This window comes from Caenorhabditis remanei, chromosome IV (genome assembly GCF_010183535.1).
Source record: "Caenorhabditis remanei strain PX506 chromosome IV, whole genome shotgun sequence".
Lineage (NCBI taxonomy): Eukaryota > Metazoa > Nematoda > Chromadorea > Rhabditida > Rhabditidae > Caenorhabditis > Caenorhabditis remanei.
In genome coordinates, this window is record NC_071331.1 from 21,341,632 (window position 1) to 21,364,139 (window position 22,508).

General features: G+C 38.0%; 12 protein-coding genes across 12 annotated transcripts; 4 read left to right on the forward strand and 8 right to left on the reverse strand.

The window, feature by feature from the left end:
* Positions 1 to 1,356: 1,356 nt before the first annotated feature.
* GCK72_015564 (uncharacterized protein) lies at positions 1,357 to 2,152 on the forward strand (the record flags this gene model as incomplete). Its single annotated transcript, XM_003092945.2, has 2 exons — positions 1,357 to 1,964; positions 2,014 to 2,152. The coding sequence occupies 2 exons, from the start codon at positions 1,357 to 1,359 to the stop codon at positions 2,150 to 2,152; spliced, it is 747 nt and encodes a 248-aa protein (XP_003092993.2).
* Positions 2,153 to 3,290: 1,138 nt separating this feature from the next.
* GCK72_015565 (uncharacterized protein) lies at positions 3,291 to 4,730 on the reverse strand (the record flags this gene model as incomplete). Its single annotated transcript, XM_053730967.1, has 4 exons — positions 3,291 to 3,429; positions 3,475 to 4,269; positions 4,317 to 4,576; positions 4,671 to 4,730. 4 exons carry the CDS (start codon positions 4,728 to 4,730, stop codon positions 3,291 to 3,293), a joined length of 1,254 nt encoding a protein of 417 aa, XP_053585739.1.
* A 311-nt stretch (positions 4,731 to 5,041) lies between these two features.
* On the reverse strand, positions 5,042 to 6,153 carry GCK72_015566 (uncharacterized protein; the record flags this gene model as incomplete). Its single annotated transcript, XM_053730968.1, has 3 exons — positions 5,042 to 5,180; positions 5,228 to 6,025; positions 6,074 to 6,153. The coding sequence occupies 3 exons, from the start codon at positions 6,151 to 6,153 to the stop codon at positions 5,042 to 5,044; spliced, it is 1,017 nt and encodes a 338-aa protein (XP_053585740.1).
* A 471-nt stretch (positions 6,154 to 6,624) lies between these two features.
* GCK72_015567 (uncharacterized protein) lies at positions 6,625 to 7,422 on the forward strand (the record flags this gene model as incomplete). Its single annotated transcript, XM_003087936.2, has 2 exons — positions 6,625 to 7,235; positions 7,284 to 7,422. 2 exons carry the CDS (start codon positions 6,625 to 6,627, stop codon positions 7,420 to 7,422), a joined length of 750 nt encoding a protein of 249 aa, XP_003087984.2.
* A 1,203-nt stretch (positions 7,423 to 8,625) lies between these two features.
* Positions 8,626 to 9,345, reverse strand: GCK72_015568 (uncharacterized protein; the record flags this gene model as incomplete). Its single annotated transcript, XM_053730969.1, has 2 exons — positions 8,626 to 8,764; positions 8,813 to 9,345. The coding sequence occupies 2 exons, from the start codon at positions 9,343 to 9,345 to the stop codon at positions 8,626 to 8,628; spliced, it is 672 nt and encodes a 223-aa protein (XP_053585741.1).
* A 2,022-nt stretch (positions 9,346 to 11,367) lies between these two features.
* GCK72_015569 (uncharacterized protein) lies at positions 11,368 to 11,940 on the reverse strand (the record flags this gene model as incomplete). Its single annotated transcript, XM_053730970.1, has 3 exons — positions 11,368 to 11,506; positions 11,551 to 11,725; positions 11,775 to 11,940. The coding sequence occupies 3 exons, from the start codon at positions 11,938 to 11,940 to the stop codon at positions 11,368 to 11,370; spliced, it is 480 nt and encodes a 159-aa protein (XP_053585742.1).
* A 324-nt stretch (positions 11,941 to 12,264) lies between these two features.
* On the reverse strand, positions 12,265 to 13,314 carry GCK72_015570 (uncharacterized protein; the record flags this gene model as incomplete). Its single annotated transcript, XM_053730971.1, has 3 exons — positions 12,265 to 12,403; positions 12,453 to 13,253; positions 13,298 to 13,314. 3 exons carry the CDS (start codon positions 13,312 to 13,314, stop codon positions 12,265 to 12,267), a joined length of 957 nt encoding a protein of 318 aa, XP_053585743.1.
* Positions 13,315 to 14,182: 868 nt separating this feature from the next.
* Positions 14,183 to 15,305, reverse strand: GCK72_015571 (uncharacterized protein; the record flags this gene model as incomplete). The annotated part of the gene is made up of 3 exons (XM_053730972.1): positions 14,183 to 14,321; positions 14,371 to 15,174; positions 15,226 to 15,305. The coding sequence occupies 3 exons, from the start codon at positions 15,303 to 15,305 to the stop codon at positions 14,183 to 14,185; spliced, it is 1,023 nt and encodes a 340-aa protein (XP_053585744.1).
* Positions 15,306 to 15,710: 405 nt separating this feature from the next.
* Positions 15,711 to 16,580, forward strand: GCK72_015572 (uncharacterized protein; the record flags this gene model as incomplete). The annotated part of the gene is made up of 2 exons (XM_053730973.1): positions 15,711 to 16,393; positions 16,442 to 16,580. 2 exons carry the CDS (start codon positions 15,711 to 15,713, stop codon positions 16,578 to 16,580), a joined length of 822 nt encoding a protein of 273 aa, XP_053585745.1.
* A 160-nt stretch (positions 16,581 to 16,740) lies between these two features.
* GCK72_015573 (uncharacterized protein) lies at positions 16,741 to 19,919 on the reverse strand (the record flags this gene model as incomplete). Its single annotated transcript, XM_053730974.1, has 7 exons — positions 16,741 to 16,774; positions 16,823 to 17,039; positions 17,083 to 17,245; positions 17,464 to 17,703; positions 17,749 to 17,842; positions 18,033 to 18,222; positions 19,859 to 19,919. 7 exons carry the CDS (start codon positions 19,917 to 19,919, stop codon positions 16,741 to 16,743), a joined length of 999 nt encoding a protein of 332 aa, XP_053585746.1.
* A 55-nt stretch (positions 19,920 to 19,974) lies between these two features.
* GCK72_015574 (uncharacterized protein) lies at positions 19,975 to 20,472 on the reverse strand (the record flags this gene model as incomplete). Its single annotated transcript, XM_053730975.1, has 1 exon — positions 19,975 to 20,472. The coding sequence occupies one exon, from the start codon at positions 20,470 to 20,472 to the stop codon at positions 19,975 to 19,977; it is 498 nt and encodes a 165-aa protein (XP_053585747.1).
* A 770-nt stretch (positions 20,473 to 21,242) lies between these two features.
* On the forward strand, positions 21,243 to 22,287 carry GCK72_015575 (uncharacterized protein; the record flags this gene model as incomplete). Its single annotated transcript, XM_003089635.2, has 3 exons — positions 21,243 to 21,259; positions 21,306 to 22,103; positions 22,149 to 22,287. The coding sequence occupies 3 exons, from the start codon at positions 21,243 to 21,245 to the stop codon at positions 22,285 to 22,287; spliced, it is 954 nt and encodes a 317-aa protein (XP_003089683.2).
* Positions 22,288 to 22,508: the final 221 nt, after the last annotated feature.

The following is a 22,508-nucleotide window of genomic DNA, read 5'->3' on the forward strand; positions in this document are numbered from 1 at the left end:
TGTAACGAATGCGTAGCTACTACTTACGCTCAACACACAATTGCGATTTCGAAATGTACTAAATGATAAATTGTTGTCATATCCCGAAACACAGAAACGTCCATTGAATGGTGCTCTTCGATGTGTTTTTATGACAGAGTGACTTTTCCTAGAACAAAAAGACAGCGATACTCTGAAATAGAAAACTAAGCTTTAAAAACATAAAAAGAAAAAAAACTCACAATGAATCGGACTCCATAAAATCTACAATTCTGCACAAAGGAACGTATGGGACATGGAGTAGAGGAAAGGGGGGTGGGGGTAACATTCCGTTGAGGACGAGAAAAGACTTGATTGCTTGGAAAAAGACGGAGATTATCCATAAAAGGTCTGATAAATGAAAGAGAGAGAATGGGGACGTCATTCGGGGAGAGAAGACGTCGGGAGACTGAATTGGAGAGAATGAATTAATAGGCGAGAGAGGAGAGTGTGAATGATGTAAGAAGACAGATGGACTACTGTAGTTTTCCCATGTCACTCACATTCTGTTTGTTTACAACAGTCGCATATCTCGTCTTCCCATCCTCGAATGAATTGATCATTGTTCAGACTGTTTTTGCTCGTTTGATCTTCCCAGAAAACTGTTTCAACAGGGGTTACTGTAGTGTTCCAAGTGTGAAAGTGAAAAAGTGCAGAATGGGAAAAGAATATTTCCAAGTGTGAAAGTGTAGTGTTCCAAGAAGAAATTGAATAATGTTTGTTCAAAAAAATGAAATGAAGAAACTCACAATTCATTGGGCTCCATAAAATCGATAATTCTGGCTAAAACACCTGGACCCATCCATTATCTCCTATTTCGTCTCCCCATATGGACAGCTGGACTACTGTAGGTTTTCCAGAAAACAAACAGAATATGAGTGACATGGGAAAACTACAGTAGTCCAGCTGTCTTCCCACGTCAATTTCTCCAAACTCTCTCATCTCTCGTCTTCTCATCCATTCCCTCCATACCATTCACTTCTCCCCACGTCTTCAGCCGAAGGATGACGTCTCCCTTCCTTCTGTTCCATGTCCCAACCCTCCCGTTAGGCAGAATTATCGATTTTATGGAGCCGAAAACATTGTAAGTCTCTTCTTTCTCCTTCTTCCAAAGCTATTATTTTTGTTTTCAGAGTATCGCTCTCCTTTTGCTCTCAAAAAAGTCATTCCGTTATTAAAACTCATCGAAAAGTGTCATTTGACGGGCATCTGCTAATTGGGGAATCCCATCAAAATGCATCATTCCTTTCATTTACAAATTTTGTCTGCTTGATGGTTCCAAAAAGCAATCAGGTGTTGAGTGCACATAAGTTTGTAGACAATATCAATTCTGAAAGCATGGAATCTGTGAAAATGAATGGACAACATGTACGAGTCAAAATGGATCATTCGCATGGATATCTTATGTCATACTGGAAGAATACAACGGAGGGATCAAAAGTTATCACTGACTATGTTACCAATCTATTCAATATTGATGTATCAGATATCTGGGCTTCAAAGCAATCTTTCCACATGATTGAATGGGTGAACAGTAGACAAAAGACACCATTGAGATACGTTAGTTACTCGGACTCCAGTGCCACATCATCAGAAGAAATGACATATATTCTGAAATTCTGTCGTCCTATGTCTCAATTAAGCATGCATCTGAAACCTCAAAACTTTCGGTTTACGGAAAAGTTTCCAAAAATCGATTGCTTAGATGTTAGTGGAGAATGGGTGACACTTGACAATCTGCTGACAATGGATGGAATCGATATTATTCTCGGATCATCTAAACTGACTAGTAGTGATGTAAATGTCTTTCTGAAACACTGGCTGTCTGGAGGGTGTCCGAGACTCAAGTTTTTCTTGACTAGAATTGGTTCTGTAAATATCCTGCAATTACTTGATGGTCTCATGCATAACGCCGTCTTTGTGGAGAATAGTCGAGAATACACCAGGTAATATAGTTCGTTGTATTAGTAGTTTCTCATGATTCCCTATTTCCAGCCCATTTGGAAACAGCAGAACCTTGTCAGGTGGATATGACATCCAACGTGCGGATGGTGTGACTGCTACAGTATGCAAACAGGAAAATGGAACCTTGGTTATTGCAGTTTGGTCAGAGGCGACTTATAATTATAATTAAACTTGTTTTTAAACTATCATTTTGTGTATCTAACTATACTCTACTGCTACAGAATTTTATCAGACTGAGGGATACTTGACTATTGTTGTTTGACCGTAATGACACAAATAATGCATTTTATGTGGTTTCGAATTCCAGCTATGAATGAAGTGGTATACTGATTATTTTGAACGAGACAATATCAGAAATGTTATAAGTTCTCAATTCTTAATTATGCTACCGACAGATTCCCAAATCGGCTCGTTTGTCCAATAGAACGGTTGAAATCTGAATTGGTGTTATAAATAAACGAACAAGGAAGGTGTGATTCGCTTATGTCTTCTTTAGACTAAGATCAGTTGTGTATTTTTCAAAAAACTTGATTATCATAATTCCACCAAATTTTGAGAATTTGAGTTTCCCGCCTAACTTTGCTCCAGATCCCTAAACAACCTTTGTTCTGACGTCACATATTTACCTTCCCGCAGGATCTCACCGGGTTACTGTAGTTATCCTAGGTCACTTCCATGCATTCTTTAGACTCTCTCGTCCTCTCATCTATTCCCTCCATTCCATTCATTTCTCTCCCACGTCTTCTTTTTGTGGGATGGATATGATGTACGACGTGCGGACGGTGTGACTGCTACCGCATGCCATCAAGAAAACGAAGACATGATTATTGTTGTCTGGCCAGAATCAGTCTATGTACGTGAACAGGTTTAGGGGGAATTTTCTTACTCTGCCTATTGCAAGTATGGTTTGAAGGACTGCTTCCATGCCTAGTGATCAAAATAGAAATGATGACAGAGTTAGAAACAAAACTATCATTTTTCAGGTACTGTTCCATTGATGGAGGCGACTTTAAAAAAAAAGAAGCTAGGTTTAACCAAGTTTCAGACGAAAATTTCCATTAAAACCTTTTAAAAGCATTTGAACATTTCAGTCCTGCTTTCACACTGCGAAAAAGCCCTATTGTCATTTTTAGTTTCAAACTAATCCCCCTTTTTTGATGGAAATTGGGATCGTTTCGAGTTTTCCAAAAATATTTATAATATCAAACAATAATTACAAAAATAAAGTTTTAATTACCATTGAGAAAGGTTGAGCATTTTTGAGTACAGTTAAATAAACAGAACAGTGAAGGAATGAATAAGAAAGTTTAATTAGAATTATGAGCGGTCTCTGGCCAAACTGCAATGACCAAGGTTCTCGGTGGATGATAGTCTACTGTAGCCGTCACACCATCCGAACGTTGGATGTCATATCCATCCCAGAAAGTCCATTGGTGTCCGAAGGGGCTGAAACTTAGAAAGTGTCATAATATAAACATATTGATTTTTTACCTGGTATAGTCACGACGATTCTCCACAAAAACGGCGTTATGCATGAGACCGGCGAGTACTTGCAAAATGTTTACAGAATGAACATCAGCGTAAAAAAATTTCAATCGAGGACATCCTCCAGCTAGCCAATGCTTTAGAAAAACATTCAAATCACTATTAGATAGATTAGAGTGACCCAGACTAATATCGATTCCATCCATCGTCAATAGGTTCTCAATTGTCACCCATGACCCGTACCAGATATCTAAGTAATCAATTCTTCGGAAGCTTCCCGAGATGCGGGAATTGGGTGGAGCCACTGAGTGAATGCTTATTTCAGATAAAGTTGTGCAATCCCTCAGAATATAAATCATTTCTTCCGATGGAATGACACCCCAGTTCATGTCAACCACTTTTTTCAATGGTGCTTTTTGTCTCCAGTTCACCCATTTAATCATTTTAATTGCATCTTTAAATACACAGACTTCTGATACATCAATATTGAATAGATCGGTCACATAATCAGTGATAGTTTTCAATCCGTCCGTTGTATCAGACCAGTATGAGACAAGATTTCCATCCGAACGCTGCGTTTCAACTGGAACGTACCGCCTGTTCATTTTAACATAATTAATTCTCTCAGAAGTTGAAAAATACGAACAATCGCGGACACTCAACACACAATCGCAATTTCGAAATGTACGGAATGATAAGTTCCTGTCGAATTCCGAAACACAGAGACGTCCCGCAAATGGTGCTCTTCGTTGAGTTCTTATGACAGAGTGACTTTTCTGCGAGCAAAAGGAAAGGGATACTCTGAAATAGAAAATGAAGATTTGAAAACGAAATAAGAGGAAACTCACAATGCATCGGCCTTCATAAAATCAATAATTCTCCTTAACGGGACGAATGGGACTTGGAAGAGAGGGAAATGAGATGAGGGTATCGGGACGTCGGGTGGACGGATTGAGACAGTTTGAGGCGGAGGAAAGTGAGGTGGAGGTAACGGGATGTTGGGGATGAGAAAAGACTCGATTGCTTCAAAGAAGACGGAAATAATCCAACAAAGCAAACGAAAGAGAGGGAAGGGACACGTCATACTGGGAGAGAAGACGACGGGAGACTGAATTGGAATGAATGGATGAGCATGTAAGATAGGAGAGTGTGAGTGACGTGGAAGGACAGATGGACTACTGTAGTTTTCCCGTGTCACTCACATTCTGTTTGTCTTTCACAGTCTCATATCTCCTCTTCCTATCCTTGAACGAATCGTTCATTGTTCAGACTATTTTTGCTCGTTTCATCTTCCCAGAACGCTTTTCTACTGGGTAGTGTTCCAAATGAGAATTTGAGAAAAATCGATTTCAAAACCGTCGTAATTGTAGATATATGACATTTGATAGTCTATCCAAAAGACCACTTTCGTCGTTACCGACTTTAAACAAATCCTCTTTATTCGGTGAAATTCGTGATCAATTCTTGTTTAAACAAATTAGAAGACGGTAGACATTGAAAAAAGTTTAAGTGGCTGCCACTGTAGTTGAACATAGGTAGTTGGATAAACAAAACGGGAGGATCAAAAGAGCGTTTAATTATAATTATAAGTGGTCTCCGGCCAAACAGCAATAACCAAGGTTCCATTCCCCTGTTTGCATACTGTCGCTGTCACACCATCCGCACGCCGTATATCGAATCCAGATGTCAAAGTTGTCCTGTATCCAAATGGGCTGGAATAGGGAATCATGAGAAACTACTATACCTCGAACTATATTACCAGGTGTAGTCTCCACGATCCTCCACAAGAACTGCATTATCCAGTAAACCAGCGAGTACTTGAAAGATATCCTCGGATCCTGTTCTAGCGCAGAATAGTTTCAATCGGGGACATCCTCCAGACAGCCAGTGCCTGAGGAAGACATTCAAATCACTATTAGTGATACTGGCATTTTCCAGATGAATATCGATCCCATCCATGCTCAATAGGTTATCAATTGTTACCCATTTGGAATTACTGATATCTAAGCAGTCGATTCTACGGAAGTTATTCGAGAAGCGAAAATCGGGGAGAGCTTTTGAGTATATGCATATTTGAGATGAACACGGGCAATCCCTCAGAATATAATTCATTTCATCTTCCGATGGGATGACATTCCAGTCTACGTAAACCACTTTTTCCAATGGTGTCTTCTGTCTACTGTTCACATGTTCAATCACCTTGAATGAATCTTTACATACACGGACATCTGATACATCAATATTGAAAAGATCAATCACATAATCAGTGATAGCCTTCAATCCATTCTGTTTATTCTCCCAATATGTTATCAAATATTCGCCTAAACGGTGCACTTTGACTCGTACTTGTTGTCCACCCAATTTCACATATTCCTCTTTTTTAGAACTTGAGATATATGCAGAGTAAGTTGTACTCAACACACAGCCGAAATTTGTAAGTGAAAGGAATGGTGCAGGTATATTGGATCCCCCTACAAGCAGACGTTCGTCATGAGGCATTTTTCGTAGAGTTTTGATGACAGAGTGACTTTTCTGAGAGCAAAAGGAAAGTGATACTCTGAAATTGAATAAGGTTTGTTCAAAAAAATGAACAGAAAAAACTCACAATGCATCGGGCTCCATAAAATCAATAATTCTGGCTAAAGGGAGGTTTGGTACATGGAGGAGAGGGAAGGGAGACGTCATCCTTTGACTGAAGACGTGGGAAGACTGAATAGGAGGGAATGGATGAATAGGCAAGAGAGAGGAGTGTGAGTGACGTGGAAAAACACCTGGACCCATCCATTGCCTCCTATTCAGTCTCCCCATATCTTATGTCATAGGATGACGTCTCCCTTCCTTCTCTTCCATGTCCCAACCCTCCCGTTAGGCAGAATTATCGATTTTATGGAGCCGAAAACATTGTAAGTTTCTTCTTTCCACATCTTCAAAGCTGTTCTTCTTCTTTTCAGAGTATCTCTCTCCTTTTGCTCTCAAAAAAGTCATTCCGTTATTAAAACTCATCGAAAAGTGCCATTTGACGGGCATCTGCTAATTGGGGAACCCCATCAAAATGCATCATTCCTCTCATTCACAAATTTTGACTGTTTGATAGCTCCAAAAAGCAATCAGGTGTTGAGTGCACATAAGTTTGTGGACAATATTAATTATGAAGGCATGGAATCTGTGAAAATGGGTGGACAACATGTACGAGTCAAAATGGATCATTCGCATGGATATATTATTTCATACTGGGAGAATACAACGGAGGGATCAAAAGTTATCACTGACTATGTTACCAATCTATTCAATATTGATGTATCAGATATCTGGGCTTCAAAGCAATCCTTCCATATAATTCAACATGTGATCAGTAGACAAAAGACACCATTGAGATACGTTAGTTACTCGGACTCCAGTGCCACATCATCAGAAGAAATGACATATATTCTGAAATTCTGTCGTCCTATGTCTCAATTAAGCATGCACCTAAAACCTCCTCAAAACTTTCGGTTTACGGAAAAGTTTCCAAAAATCGATTGCTTAGATATTAGTGGAGAATGGGTGACACTTGACAATCTGCTGACAATGGATGGAATCGATATTATTCTCGGATCATCTACACTGACTAGTAGTGATGTGAATGTCTTTCTGAAACACTGGCTGTCTGGAGGGTGCCCGAGACTCAAGTTTTTCTTGACTAGAATTGGTTCTGTGAATATGTTTCAAGTACTTGATGGTCTCATGCATAACGCCGTTTTTGTGGAGAACAGTCGAGACTACACCAGGTAAAATAGTTTGATATATGAGTAGGTTTTCATGCTTCCTTATTTCAGCCCATATGGATACAGCAGAACCTTGTCAGATGGATATGACACCCAACGTGAGGATGGTGTGACAGCTACAGTACACTATCAACCACCGAGAACCTTAATCATTGCAGTTTGGCCAGAGACCACTTATAATTATAATTAAACTTTTTTTTCATTTTGTTAATATTGTTTCGTTTATCTAACTATACTCTACTGCTACAGTATTCCACCAGACTGCGGGATACTTGACTATTGTTGCTTGGCCGTAATGACACAAATAATGCATTTTATGTGGTTTTGTTGAATTCCAGCTATGAATGAAGTGGTATACTCATTATTTTGAACGGGACGATATCAGAAATGTTATTAGTTCTCAATTCTCAACTGTGCTACCGACAGATTTCCAAATCGGCTCGTTTGTCCAATAGAACGGTTGAAATCTGACTTGGTGCTATAAATAAACCGAACAAGGAAGGTGTGATTCGCTTATGTCTTTTTTAGACTAATATCAGTTGTGTATTTTTCAAAAAACTTGAACATCATTATTCCACTAAATTTTGAAAATTTGAGATTCCCGTTTAGCGTTTCTCCATATCCTTGAACAACATTTGTTCTGACGTCACATCTTTACCTTCCCGCATTACCAAAACTTCACAATGAACACGTTTAAAGAGAATTTACTTATTTAATCATTTCTGTTGTTCTTGTTTATTGTAATTTTAATAATTGACGTGGGATTTCCTTTCAAAATTTGACACAACACTGTTTTTTATAACTTTTTTCTAATTTTGGCTGCCCATTGGAAGTAGGGTTTGAAGGACTGCTTTCATGCCTAGTGATTAACATAAATTTCATGACAGAGTTACAAATAAATCATTTATCTTTCAGGTACTCTTTCAGGTACAGGAATGGATGAGTAGGCAAAATAGGAGAGTGACGTGGGAGAAAACAGCTGGACTACTGTAACTTTCCCATGTCACTCACATTCTGTTTGTTTCCCACAGTCTCATATCTCCTCTTCCTATCCTTGAACGAATCGTTCATTGTTCAGACTATTTTTGTTCTTCTGATCTTCCCAGAACGCTTTTCTACTGGGTAGTGTTCCAAATGTGAATTTGAGAAAAATCGATTGCAAAACCATCGTCAATTGTAGATAGATGACATTTGATAGTCTATCCAAAAGATCACTTTCGTCGTTTCTGACTTTAAACAAATCCTCTTTATACGGTGAAATTCGTGATCAATTCTTGTTTAATCAAATTATAAGACGGTAGACATTGAAAAAAGTTTAAGTGGCTGCCACTGTAGTTGAACATAGGTAGTTGGATAAACAAAACGGAAGGAACAAAATTAAAAAAAAAAACTTTTAAATATAATTATAAGTGGTCTCTGGCCAAACTGCAATGACCAAGGTTCCATTCACTTGTTCGCACACTGTAGCTGTCACACCATCCACACGTTGGATGTCATATCCAAATGCCAAGATTCTGCTGTATTCAAATGGGCTGAAATAGGGAATTATAAGAAACTACTGATATATCAAACTATATTACCTGGTGTAGTCTCCACGTTCCCCCACAAGAACTGCATTATCCAGTAAACCAGCGAGTACTTGTAAGATATCCACAGATCCTGTTCTAGCGCAGAATAATTTCAATCGAGGACACCCTCCAGACAGCCAGTGCCTGAGGAAGACATTCAAATCACTATTAGTGAGACTTGCATTTTCCAGATGAATATCAATTCCATCCATGGTCAGTAGGTTATCTATTGTTACCCATTCGGAATTGCTGATGTCTAAGCAGTCGATTCTACGAAAGTTATTCGAGAAGCGGAAATTGGGGAGAGCTTCTGAGTATATGCATATTTGAGATGAACACCGGCAATCCCTCAGAATATAATTCATTTCATCTTCCGATGGACTGGCACCCCAGTCTACGTAAACCACTTTTTCCAATGGTGTCTTCTGTTTACTATCCACATGCTTAATCAGATTGAATGAATCTTTAGATACACTGACTTTTGATACATCAATATTGAATAGGTCGGAAACATAGTCAGTGATGGTTTCCAATCCAGTCAGCATATAAGAAGGGTCAAATTTCAAAAGTTTTTATTTTCGGCCATAATTCGATAGGTTTTGTGATATTCTGTAGCCAATCCAGGTTTTTGCATGAGGAGAGGAAGCGATAAATTAGCTGTATAATAATACAAGAATTCTTGAAGTTAAGAAGGAAAACCAAATTTACAGTATTTTCCTATAAATTCGTTGCTGAGTTTTCTATTTTTGCCGACGTGACCTATTAGTTTGTTAAAAAACTTTATTGAACAGAAAAAAAACAAAGATACTTGAATAAATAAAGAAAAACACGTGAACTACAGAAAATGAACATGTTTATTTTCTGTAGTTTAAGGAGAAAAAGACGTGGACTACAGAAAATAAACATGTTTATTTTCTGTAGTCTGAAGAGAAAGCCACGTGGACTACAGAAAATGAACATGTTCAAATTCTGTAGTTTGAATAGAAAAAGGATAAAATAAACCCAGTGAATGTAAAAAACCAATATGGTCCAAGTACTATTAAAGTGGAGGGTTGAATCCGACCATGAAAAGATTGTGTAGTGAGTTAGTAGAATTATCTGAAAAGAATAACGGTTTACTATGTCTCCTCAACATCAAACTAACATAATCTAACAGCCAAAATGGTAGATTTTCGAATTTTGAACAAGTGTCTTGAGGAAAAATTCTGAAAATGAATTTGTTTCGTCTGTGCTTCTTTTCTTGATTTCAAACATACATTTTCCCTCAATTGAACTGTCATACTGTCGACCGACAGAGAGACAACATAAAAGAACAATATCCGTTCCATGACAAAAATTAAGTATAACCGTACGCATTGTATGTATAACCCATGATTAGAAAAAAATCAGATTAGCTGAAATTACTTCGAGAATTAGATTACTTACCGCTCCATCAACCCAGAGAAATTGGAAAAAAGATTATATTTAAATGCATTGACAAAATTTTTTGAAGGAATAAAACATGACACGTGTCTTTTTATTTTTTCGGAGGAAATGCATTTAAAGCACGTTCCAAAATTTGCGATGTGTTCTACTAAAAGAGTCGTGCTATTGTTGTGTTTAATTCATTTTCAAAATGCATACATTTAAATATAATCTTTTTTCCAATTTCTCTGGGTTGATGGAGCGGTAAGTAATCTAATTCTCGAAGTAATTTCAGCTAATCTGATTTTTTTCTAATCATGGGTTTATACATACAATGCGTACGGTTATACTTTATTTGTTGTCATGGAACGGATATTGTTCTTTTATGTTGTCTCTCTGTCGGTCGACAGTATAGTAAACCGTTATTCTTTTCAGATAATTCTACTAACTCACTACACAATCTTTTCATGGTCGGATTCAACCCTCCACTTTAATAGTACTTGGACCATATTGGTTTTTTACATTCACTGGGTTTATTTTATCCTTTTTCTATTCAAACTACAGAATTTGAACGTGTTCATTTTCTGTAGTCCACGTGGCTTTCTCTTCAGACTACAGAAAATAAACATGTTTATTTTCTGTAGTCCACGTCTTTTTCTCCTTAAACTACAGAAAATGAACATGTTTATTTTCTGTAGTCCACGTGGCTTTCTCCTTACACTACAGAATTTGAACATGTTCATTTTCTGTAGTTCACGTGTTTTTCTTTATTTATTCAAGTATCTTTGTTTTTTTTGTTCTTATAAATGTCAGTTCAATAAAGTTTTTAACAAACTAAAGGTCAAAGTGAAAATTTGCATTCTAAAATAAAAATAAAGTAGTTTTCGTATATTTCCATAATTTGGCTACACTTTCCACATGCTGGGCGTAGAAGCGTTCTAAAACTGTAGTTTTATCCGTAATTCCAGCACCGTGAAGCATCATTGTCTAAAAGTGTATAAAACTACACATTTTAACGTGAATTACTGTTTTTTTCACGAAAATCGCCAACTTTTGAAATTCTACTCTTCTTATATGAATGACGAAGTTTTGATTACCATCGAGAAAGGTGAAGATCTTTTGAGTACAGTAAGATAAACAGAACAGAATGAACAATAAAACATTTAATTATAATTATGAGTGGTTTCTGGCCAAACTGCAATAACTAAGGTACTCAGTGGCTCATAGTGTACTGTAGCTGTCACACCATCCTCACGTTGGATGTCATATTCATCCCACAAATTCCATTTATGTCCATAGGGGCTGGAATTTATGAGTTGTTAGAATAGAACACATTGAGTTCTTACCTGTTGTAGTCACGACGATTCTCCACACGAACGGCGTTATGCCGTAAACCAGCTAGAACTCGAAAGATATCCACAGAACCAGTTCTAGCGCAGAATAGTTTCAATCGGGGACACCCTCCATCCAGCCAGTGCTTCAGAAAGACATTTAAATCAGTGTTAGTGAGACTGGCATTGTCTAGATGAATATCAATTTCATCCATGGTCAATATGTTATCTATTGTTACCCATGATCCGTACCAGATATCCAAACAATCGATTTTTCGGAAGTTTCCCGAGAAGCGGAAATTGGACGGGGCCTTTGAGTGGATGCGTATTTCCCATGTCACTCACATTCTGTTTGTTTCCCACAGTTGCATATCTCGCCTTCCCATCCTCTAATGAATTGTTCATTGTTCAGACTGTTTTTGCTTGTTTGATCTTCCCAGAAAACTGTTTCAACTGGGTTACTGTAGTGTTACTGTAGATGAGCATTTAAAAAAAATCGATTAGATAACCATCGGCATGCGTAGATGAATGATAATTGACAATCTACACAAAAAATCGCTTTCGTCACTTCTGGCTTTAAACATGTCCCCTTTATTTGGTGGAAAATGTGATCAATTCTTGTTTTTCAAATAAAAAAATTAAAAGAGAGTAGACATTGAAAAAAGTTCTAGTGGCTTGCACTGTAGATAAGCGTAGTTAGATAAACAAAAGGAACAAAATGAAGAGCGTTTAATTATAATTATGAGTGGTCTCTGGCCAAACAGCAATAACCAAGGTTCCATTCCCCTGTTTGCACACTGTAGCTGTCAAACCATCCTCACGTTGAATGTCATATCCACCTGACAAGATTCTGTTGTATCCAAATGGGCTGGAAATAAGGAATTATGAGAAACTACTAATATATCAAACTATATTACCTGGTGTAGTCTCGACGATCCTCCACAAAAACTGCATTATGCATGAGGCCATCAAGTACTTGTAAGATATCTACGGAATCAGTTATAGCGCAGAATAATTTTAATCGGGGACACCCTCCAGACAGCCAATGCTTCAGAAAGAGATTCAAATCACTATTAGACAGACTAGAAAATCCCAGAACAATATCAATTCCATCCATGGTCAATAGGTTATCGATTGTCACCCATTGTCCATACGAGATATATAAACTATCGATTCTACGGAAGTTTCCCGAGAAACGAAAATCGAGTGGAGCATCTGAGCAAATGCATATCTCAGATGAAATTGTGCAGTCCCTCAAAAGGTATATCATTTTTTTATTTTCTGATGGCCAAATACTGCAGGCCATGTAAATCACTTTTTTCAATGGTGTCTTTTGTCTTCTGTTCACCCATTCAATCAGATGGAAAGATTCCTTCGAAGCCCAGACTTCTGATACATCAATATTAAATAGATCAGTAACATATTGAGTGATAGTTTTCATTCCTTTCGTTTCGTTCTCCCAGCACGAAACTAGATATCCATCCGAAGGATGCACTCGAACTGGCACGTACAACCCGTTCATTTTAACATGATTAATCTTGTTAGAATATGAATGATGCCAATCATAGCAAGCACGCAAAACACGAGTGAGATTTTTGACTGAATGAAACAGAACATCTCTGTTTGCCCATGAAACACGGAGGCGTCCATCGAATGGTGCTCTTCGTTGAGTCTTGATGACAGAGTGACTTTTCCGAGAGCAGAAAGACAGTGATACTCTGAAATATAACATGAAGATTTGAAATAATAAGAAGAAACTCACAATGAATCGGGCTCCATAAAATCTATAATTCTCCTTAACGGGACGTATGGGACATGGAGGAGAGGAAAGTGAGGTGGAGGTAACGGGATGTTGGAGATGAGCAATGATTTGATTGTTTGAAAGAAGACGGAAATTATCCAAAAAAGAAAACAAAAGAGAGGAGAGGGAGACGTCATTCAGGGAGAGACGACGTGGGGAGACTGAATTGAAGAGAATGGGTGAGTAGGCTAGAGAGCACAGAGTGTGAATGACGTGAGAAGACAGATGGACTACTGTAGTTTTTCCGTGTCACTCACATTCTTTCACATTCGCATATCTCGTCTTCCTATCCTCAAATGAATTGATCATTGTTCAGACTGTTTTTGCTCGTTTGATCTTCCCAGAAAACTGTTTCAACAGGGTTACTGTAGTGTTCCAAGTGTGAAAGTGAAAAAGTGTAGAATGAGAGAAGAATATTTATAAGAAGAGAGTAACAATGCAGAGAATGAGACTTAGAAATACGCACACTGTGAAATTAATGAAATTCGTATTTAATTACAGAGGCTAGAGGGGGGGGGGACATAAAAAAGAGTTCGAGCGGCTGGAATAATTGAATGATCAAAACAAAAAAAAACGTATGGGAGTAATGAACGGAATGGAATGGATGGAATGGATGAGAAGACAAGAGATGAGAGAGTTTAGAGAATATATGGAAGTGACATGGGAAAACTACAGTAACCCGGTGAGGTCCTGCGGAAAGGTGAATATTTGACGTCAGAACAAAGGTTATATAAGAATCTGGGGACATCGTTAGGCGGGAAGTTCAAATTTAACATTTTTGCAAGTGGCTGATACTGTAGTTGGGCTTAATTAGATAAACGGAACAGAGGGAACAAAAGAGGAAGTTTAATTATAATTATAAGTGCTCTCTGGCCAAACAGCAATGACCAACTCTCCAGTCTGCTGATAGCATACAGTAGCTGTCACACCATCCGCACGCCGTATATCGACTCCAGATGGCAAAGTTCTCATGTGTCCAAATGGGCTGGAAGTAAGGAATTATGAGAAACTACTCATATATCGAACTATATTACCTGGTGTAGTCTCGACGATCCACCACGAGAACGGCGTTATGCTCGAGATCATCAAGTAATTGTGAGACATCCACGGTATCAATTCTAGCCAAGAAAAGCTTGAGTCTCGGACACCCTCCTGACAGCCAATGCTTCAGAAAAACATTCATATCACTACTAGTCAGTGTTGATGATCCGAGAATAATATCGATCCCATCCATGCTCAATAGGTTATCAATTGTTACCCATTTGGAATTACTGATATCTAAGCAATCGATTCTGCAGAAGTTATTCAAGAAGCGAAAACTGGGCGGAGCTTCTGAGTATATGAGTATTTCAGATGAACATCGGCAATCCCTCAGAATATAGTTCATTTCATCTTCCGATGAGCAAGGACCCCAGGCCATGGCCATGTAAACTATTTTTTTCAATGGTGTTGTTTGTCTACTGTTCACCCATTCAATAATTTTGAATGAATATTTAGAGATACAGACTTCTGATACGTCAATATTGAATAAATCAATCACATAATCAGTGATAGCTTCCAGTCCAGTCAGTTTATCATCCCAATATGTCATCAAATGATTCCTTAAACGGTGAAATTTGACTCGTACTTGTTGTCCACCCAATTTCACATATTCCTCTTTTTGAAAACTTGAGATATATGCAGAGTCAGTTGTACTCAACACGCAGCCAAAGTTTTTAAATAAAATGGATAATACATTCTTCTTGGATCCCCCAACAAGTAGATGTTCGTCACATGACGCTTTTCGTAGAGTTTTGATGACAGAGTGGCTTTTCTGAGAGCAGAAAGACAGCGGTACTCTGAAATTGAATAAGGTTTGTTCAAAAAAAAATTGAAATGAAGAAACTCACAATTCATTGGGCTCCATAAAATCGATAATTCTGGCTAACGGGAGGTTTGGTACATGGAGGAGAGGGAAGGGAGACGTCATCCTTCGGCTGAAGACGTGGGGAGACTGAATAGGAGAGAATGGATGAGTAGGCGGGGGAGGAGAGTGTGAATGACGAGGGAAAACACCTGGCCCTATCCATTCTCTCCTACTCAGTCTCCCCACGTCTTCAGTCGAAGGATGACGTCTCCCTTCCCTCTTTTCCATATCCCATATGTCCCTCTAGGCAGAATTATCGATTTTATGGAGCCGAAAACATTGTAAGTTTCTCATTTCCCTTTTTTCAAAGCTATTCTTCTCCTTTTCAGAGTATCGCTGTCTTTCTGCTCTCAAAAAAGTCACTCTGTCATAAAAACTCAACGAAAAGCGCCATTTGACGGGCATCTGCTTGTTGGGGAATCTGACAAAAATTCAACATTTCTTTCATTTACAAATTTTGCTTTTGGTATGGTTCCAAAAAGCAATCAGGTGTTGAGTGCACTTAAGTTTGTAGACAATATCAATTATGAAGGCATGGAATCTGTGAAAATGGGTGGACGAGTCGTACGAGTCGAAATGGATCATTCGGATGGATATCTTATTTCATACTGGGATAATGCAGTGGAGGGATCAAAAGTTATCACTGAATATGTTACTAACCTATTCAATATTGATGTGTCAGATATCTGGGCTTCGAAGCAATCCTTCCATATAATTCAACATGTGATCAGTAGACAAAAAACACCATTGAGATACGTTAGTTACTCGGACTTCAGTGCCATATCATCAGAAAAAGAGATGATCTATATTCTGAAATACTGTCGTCCTATGTCTCAATTAAGCATGCACATAAAACCTCCTCAAAACTTTCGGTTCACGGAAAAGTTTCCAAAAATCGGTTGCTTAGATATCAATGATGGAAAATGGGTTTCACTTGACAATCTGCTGACAATGGATGGAATTGATATTATTCTGAAATCATCTACTCTGACTAGTAGTGATGTGAATGTCTTTCTGAAGCACTGGCTGTCTGGAGGGTGTCCTCGACTGAAATTATTCTGCGTCGAAATTGGTTCTCTGGATATCTTTCAAGTACTTGCTGATTTACTGCATAATGTCGTTTTTGTGGAGAACAGTCGTACCTACACCAGGTAGTATAGTTTGATATATTAGTAGTTTCTCATGATTCCCCATTTCAGCCCATTTGGATACAGGAGAACTTTGACATCTGGATTCGATATACGACGTGCGGATGGTGTGACAGCTACTGTATGCCATCAGCAGACTGAAAAGTTGGTTATTGCTGTTTGGCCAGAGGCGACCCATAATTATAATTAAACTATCTTTCTATTGTTTTTATTCGTTTTTTTTTATCCAACTATAGAATTCTCTCTGTCTTTTGTGTGTTATCATTAAATGAATCTATCTACGAAACTTTATTAATGTTTGTTCAAAAAAAGAACGGTCTCATTGGACCGCAAAGAATATTGACTGACTATTAGAATTCTGGCAATGGAAGGAAGTCGTGATAACTGAAATATTAGATTTATGCAATTGTTAAAGTTTTTGGGAAAACTCACTAATGACTGTACATTCTTAATTGAATGATTTGTGGAGCATCAGTGTCATAATGATAGTCAATTGTCCATTTGTATGAGAGGGATCCGTTCAAAGTTGAGAAATCTGTTTGCGCCGTTCCGAAAAGAGGTAAGGCATCCTGACTGGGAAATTTGAAAACATAAGATCCATCTGTACTCTCAATTGTATAATTCATTGATACGAATGAATTGTCAAGTGCTGCAATCAGTGTGATCTAGTTTAACTTGGAAATGATTCTTACTGTGGTTTTGAATAGTTGTTGCAAAAAAACATGGGCTTGCGTAACCCGTTGGTATCGGAGTTGTGAATGCCGATAATTCGATTCGTCCCGATTCAGAAACTACAAAGTTTTGAGCAATGATTTGGTAAGGGGTCTGAAGTATTGCGGTCATCCACTCAAACGCCTGTAAAGTGATAACCTCCAATTGATTTTTATATATCTTTTGTGTAAAAACTTAATCATTGAGATGGAATTATTATTAATTGCAAATAGAAATTATCACTTGCATAGAAACGTTAAAAACATGAGATCAAAGAAACGTCTACTACAATATTTATGATTTGTTTCCACATGAATAATTTTCACAGTGAACTTATTCATTCAATTTCCACTTGAACTCACATATCGAAGATTACTGCCGGTGGCGAACAGACTATATCCATTGGTTTGATATGACATTTCATAAAGTGTTGCAGAATTGGAACCGCCCGATGGGACACTGTCCACAGCAATGTACACGATCACATGATTTGCTCGAAGTTGTGTGATTATGTCAGATACATCAGTCTCATCTGGATACCGTTTTACTGCAATGAAAACGTGGGCTCCGCATAATGAAACCTTCCGATTATTGAGAAACTTCTGGAATATTTTTTTGAATAAGAGTTGAGATAAAAGAGTACAAACCTTTAAAACAGTGTACAAATTGCTTCCAGTTGTTTTGTTTCCATATCCAAGTGATGGATCAGGTAAATGGGAATTTAGAGAATCACTCAAACTTCTGAATAAAAATCAGTCTTATATACATATAAAACGCGTGGGGGGGGGGGGGGGGTTTGTCCGCATCTCATCTATGTCATTTCCAACAATGAAAATTGTCATAAAATAAGTTTTCACCTGAACTCGAGTAGCCGAAGGCCGAATCCCAAGCTGGTGTCTAATAAATCAGCAAAAACAGAAACCAAACATACTCAGAGTCCGTGTGATACTCAATATCTTCTTCCTGTTTCGTATCAAATCGAACATTTGCCATTGTTGCATATTTATTAGCATAACCGATCACACTAGAGGCACCATACCCATATGTATCAGCGTCGATATCAGTAGAATACGCGTACAAAACAGTGATGTCTGTGGAAGGAAGACATTGGGCCGGTGGAACTGAAATATTCTCATTTTGTTTGGAAAACTCTTTTATTTATGAATCTGAAATAAAATAATTATTTAATTTTGTTTTTCCCCGCTTCTGATTTGTGTCCCTATATTGAATATTAGTTTGGAAGGGAGAGGGAGTGATAGAATAGAATATTAATGACTGGAAAGGGTCTTTGAGAGTAACACTTTCTTCTTATCAGTGAAGAGTCTTAACGACTTTTCTTCCCGACTCGTATGACGTTTAAGGAGGAGGAGCAATACTCGACGTTTGATGTCTTTAACATTTTCCTTTTTCTCTTGTTATCAGTAAATATCGACTTTTCCCGAAAGGGAGAGGAGCAAACAAACATTAAGTAACATAGTTTTCTTCATCACTTCTTTGTCACAAACATTTTACAATTCCATCGCAAGAAATTTCATAGCAGTCGCAGAAAACTACGAAATGGTTTGAAATATTTTGAATATTATCAAGAACTATTAAAAAATGACTGCAGCCATAATTGTATTATTTCAGATTCCGACCCTTTAGACAATTCAAACTACTACCTACTGTGGTAACCACTCGATAACAGTAAGAACATTACGGAAACTTAAATCTGGCTGTAGTTTTGTAGTTCTGTGGGATAGTCCCGTAAGTAGCGAGTTTTCAAAAACAACATTGAAAATGTTTTCTAATCGTAAATTAATTCATTTAATAATGACACACGAACACTGGCCAAACAGCAATTATTATTTCCCCGGCCGGCCGATAGAATACTGTAGCAGTCACACCATCCTCCCGTCGTAGGTCATATCCAAAACTGAAGCGATATTAGATTTGAAATGGGCTGAAAATAGGATTTGATTGCAAGATCAATTTTATGAATTCTACCTGGTATACTGTCGCATGCCTTCTACAAGAACCACATTTATGTCGTCAAACAACGCATCAAGATCGAAATTTACGGTTTTAGCACAAAACAGTATTAATCGTGGACTTCCTCCGGCTAGCCAATGCTTTAAAAATGTATTTATATTAATACTAGTCAAGGAAGAATTGAGCGGGAAATTCAAATGTAGCATTTTTGAGGCAATTCAAATTTTCGGAAACTGATGGGATTAAGAAGTTCAAGCTTTTTGAATAATATACAAATGGTCTTAGTTTAAAGAAGTGATTCACATTTTCCTTGTCTGGTTAATTTATAACGTCAAGTCAGATTTCAACCTTGGACACACCGACCGATTTAGGGATAGAAACATGGAGAATTGAGAATTTATAACATTTATGATATTGTCCCGTTTTAAATAATCAGTACACAACTTCATTCATAGCAGTAATTTCACAAAACCACGACAAATGCATTATTTCAATGAGAGTTAATACGGCCAAACAACAAAAGTCGAGTATCCCTCAGTCTGGTGGAATATTGTCGCAGTTAAGTACAGTTAGATACACAAAATGATAGTTTTAAAGGTTTAATTGTAATTATGAGTAGTCTCTGGCCAAACTGCAATAAAGAAGATTCCATTTTCATGTTTGCACACTGTAGCTGTCACACCATCCGCACGTTGTATATCGATTCCAAATGACAAAGCTATTCTGTATCCAAATGGACTGAAATAAGGAGTCATGAGAAGCTAATAATACATCAAACTATATTACCTGGTGTAGTCTCGCCTATCCTCCACAAGAATGGGATTAGGAGGTAAACCATCGAGTACATGTAAGATATTCACGGAACCAGTTTCGGCGCTAAATAGCTTCAATCGGGGGCACCCTCAAGACAGCCAGTGCCTGAGGAAGACATTCAAATCACTATTAGTGAGACTGGCATTGTCTAGATGAATATCGATTCCATCCATGCTCAACAGATCATCGATTGTTACCCATTTGGAATTACTGATTTCTAAGCAATCGATTTTTGGGAACTTTTCCGCGAACCGAAAGTTCTGAGGCGGCTTTAGATGTATGCTTAATCGAGAGATCGGACGGCAGTCTTTCAGAATATAAATCATCTCTTCTTCTGATGTTGCGGTAGCACTCGAGTAAAGAACGTTTTTCAACGGTGTCTTTTGTCTACTGTTAACCCATTCAATCATATGGAGAGATTGCTTCGAAGCCCAGATATCTGATACATCAACATTGAATAGATTGGTCACATAGTCAGTGATAACTTTCAATCCATTCACTGCATTATCCCAGTATGAAATAATATATCCATTCAAATGTTCCATTTTTATTCGTACATGTTCTCCACCTATTTTCACCGATCCCATGCCTTCATAATTGATATTTTCTACAAACTTACGTGCAATCAACACATAATTGCATTTTAGAACTATATCGCAGACAAATTTTGTAAGTGCAAAAAATGATGCATTTTCATCCGATTCCCCAACAAGCAGATGCCCGTCAATAGGCAATCTACGTTTAGTTTTAATAACGGAATGACTTTTCTGAGAGCAAAAGGAGAGCGATATTCTGAAATAGAATAAGGTTTGTTCAAAAAAATGAAATGAAGAAACTCACAATGTTTTCGGCTCCATAAAATCGATAATTCTGGCTAAAGGGACATAGGGGACGTGGAAGAGAGGGAAGGGAGACGTCATCCTTCGACTGAAGACAAGGGGAGACTGAATAGGAGAGAATGGATGAGTAGGCAAGAGAGGTGAGTGTGAGTGACGTGGTAAGACAGCTGGACTACTGTAGTTTTCCCATGTCACTCATATTCTGTTACCTACAGTACCTACAGTAGTCCAGCTGTCCATATGGGGAGACGGAATAGGAGATAATGAGTTCATCTGTCCTCCCCCGTCACTCACACTCTCCTCTCTCGCCATCTCATCCATTCTCTCCAATTCAGTCTCCCGTCGTCTTCTCTTCCAGAATGACGTCTTTTTCCCCTCTTTTTCGTTTTCTTTCTTGGATAATCTCCGTCTTGTTCCAAACATTCAAGTCTTTTCTCGTCCTCAACGGACTGCTACCGCCACCTCACTTTCCTCTCCTCCGTGTCCCATACGTCCCTTTACGCAGAATTCTCAATTTTATGGATCCTGATGCATTGTGAGTTTCTTGTAATTATAATTTCGAATCTCAATTTTTTATTCAGAGTATCTCTTTCTTTTTGCTCTCGAAAAACTCACTCTGTCATAAAAACTCAACGAAGAGCACCATTCGATGGACGCCTATGCGTTTCTGAATACCCCAGAAATGTATCTTTCCGTACATTTCAAAATCACACTCGCGTCTTGAGTGTATGTAACTCCTCATTCATTACAAGTAAGGAAAGAGAAGAAATGGAATACGTAAGAATGAACTGGATGTATAGAAGAGTTCCAGTGCATAATTCAAATGGAAATCTTGTTTGGTACGATGATACAAAGGAGGGATTGGAAACTATCACTGATTATGTGACCGATCTATTCAATATTGATGTATCAGAAGTCTGTGTGCTTAGAGATGCAATTAAAATGATTAAATGGGTGAACAGAAGACAGAAAACACCATTGAAAAAAGTCGTTTACATGGACTGGGATGTCATTCTATCGCAAGAAATGATTTATCTTCTGAAGAAGTGCACAACTTTATCTGAAATAAGCATTCACTCAGAGGCTCCACCCAATTTCCGCATCTCAAAAAAGTTTCGAAGAATCGATTACTTAGATATCTGGTACGGACAATGGGTGACAATCAATAACCTATTGACCATGGATGGAATTGTTATTCATTTGGAGAAGTCTTCTCTCACTAACACTGATTTGAATGTCTTCCTCAGGCACTGGCTATCTGGAGGGTGTCCCCGATTGAAATTATTCAGCGCCGAAACTGGTTCTGTGGATATCTTACAAGTACTTGATGGTTTACTTCATAACGCCGTTTTTGTGGAGGATCGCCGTGATTACAACTGGTAACAATTTGATACGTTTCTACTATGACAACTTCTAACTTTCAGCCCCTACGGTCACCGCTGGATTTTGTGGGATGGATATGACATCCGACGTGCGGATGGTGTGACTGCTACAGTACACTATCAGCCACTGAGCACATTAGTCATTGCAGTTTGGCCAGAGACTACTCATAATTATACTTAAACGTTCTTCTTTGTTATTCATGTTCCTTTATTTCGTGTTCCTTCTGATCCCTTTATATAATTGTACTTTGCTACAGTTCCGGTCGCAATGTCCAAAGACCTCTACTTTTGTCTATGGTAATCAAAACTTTTGTAATGGTTGTTTGATCTTATAAATATTTTTGGAAAACCAGAAGCGATCACATTTTCCATTGAATAAAGGGGATTTGTTTATAACCAGAA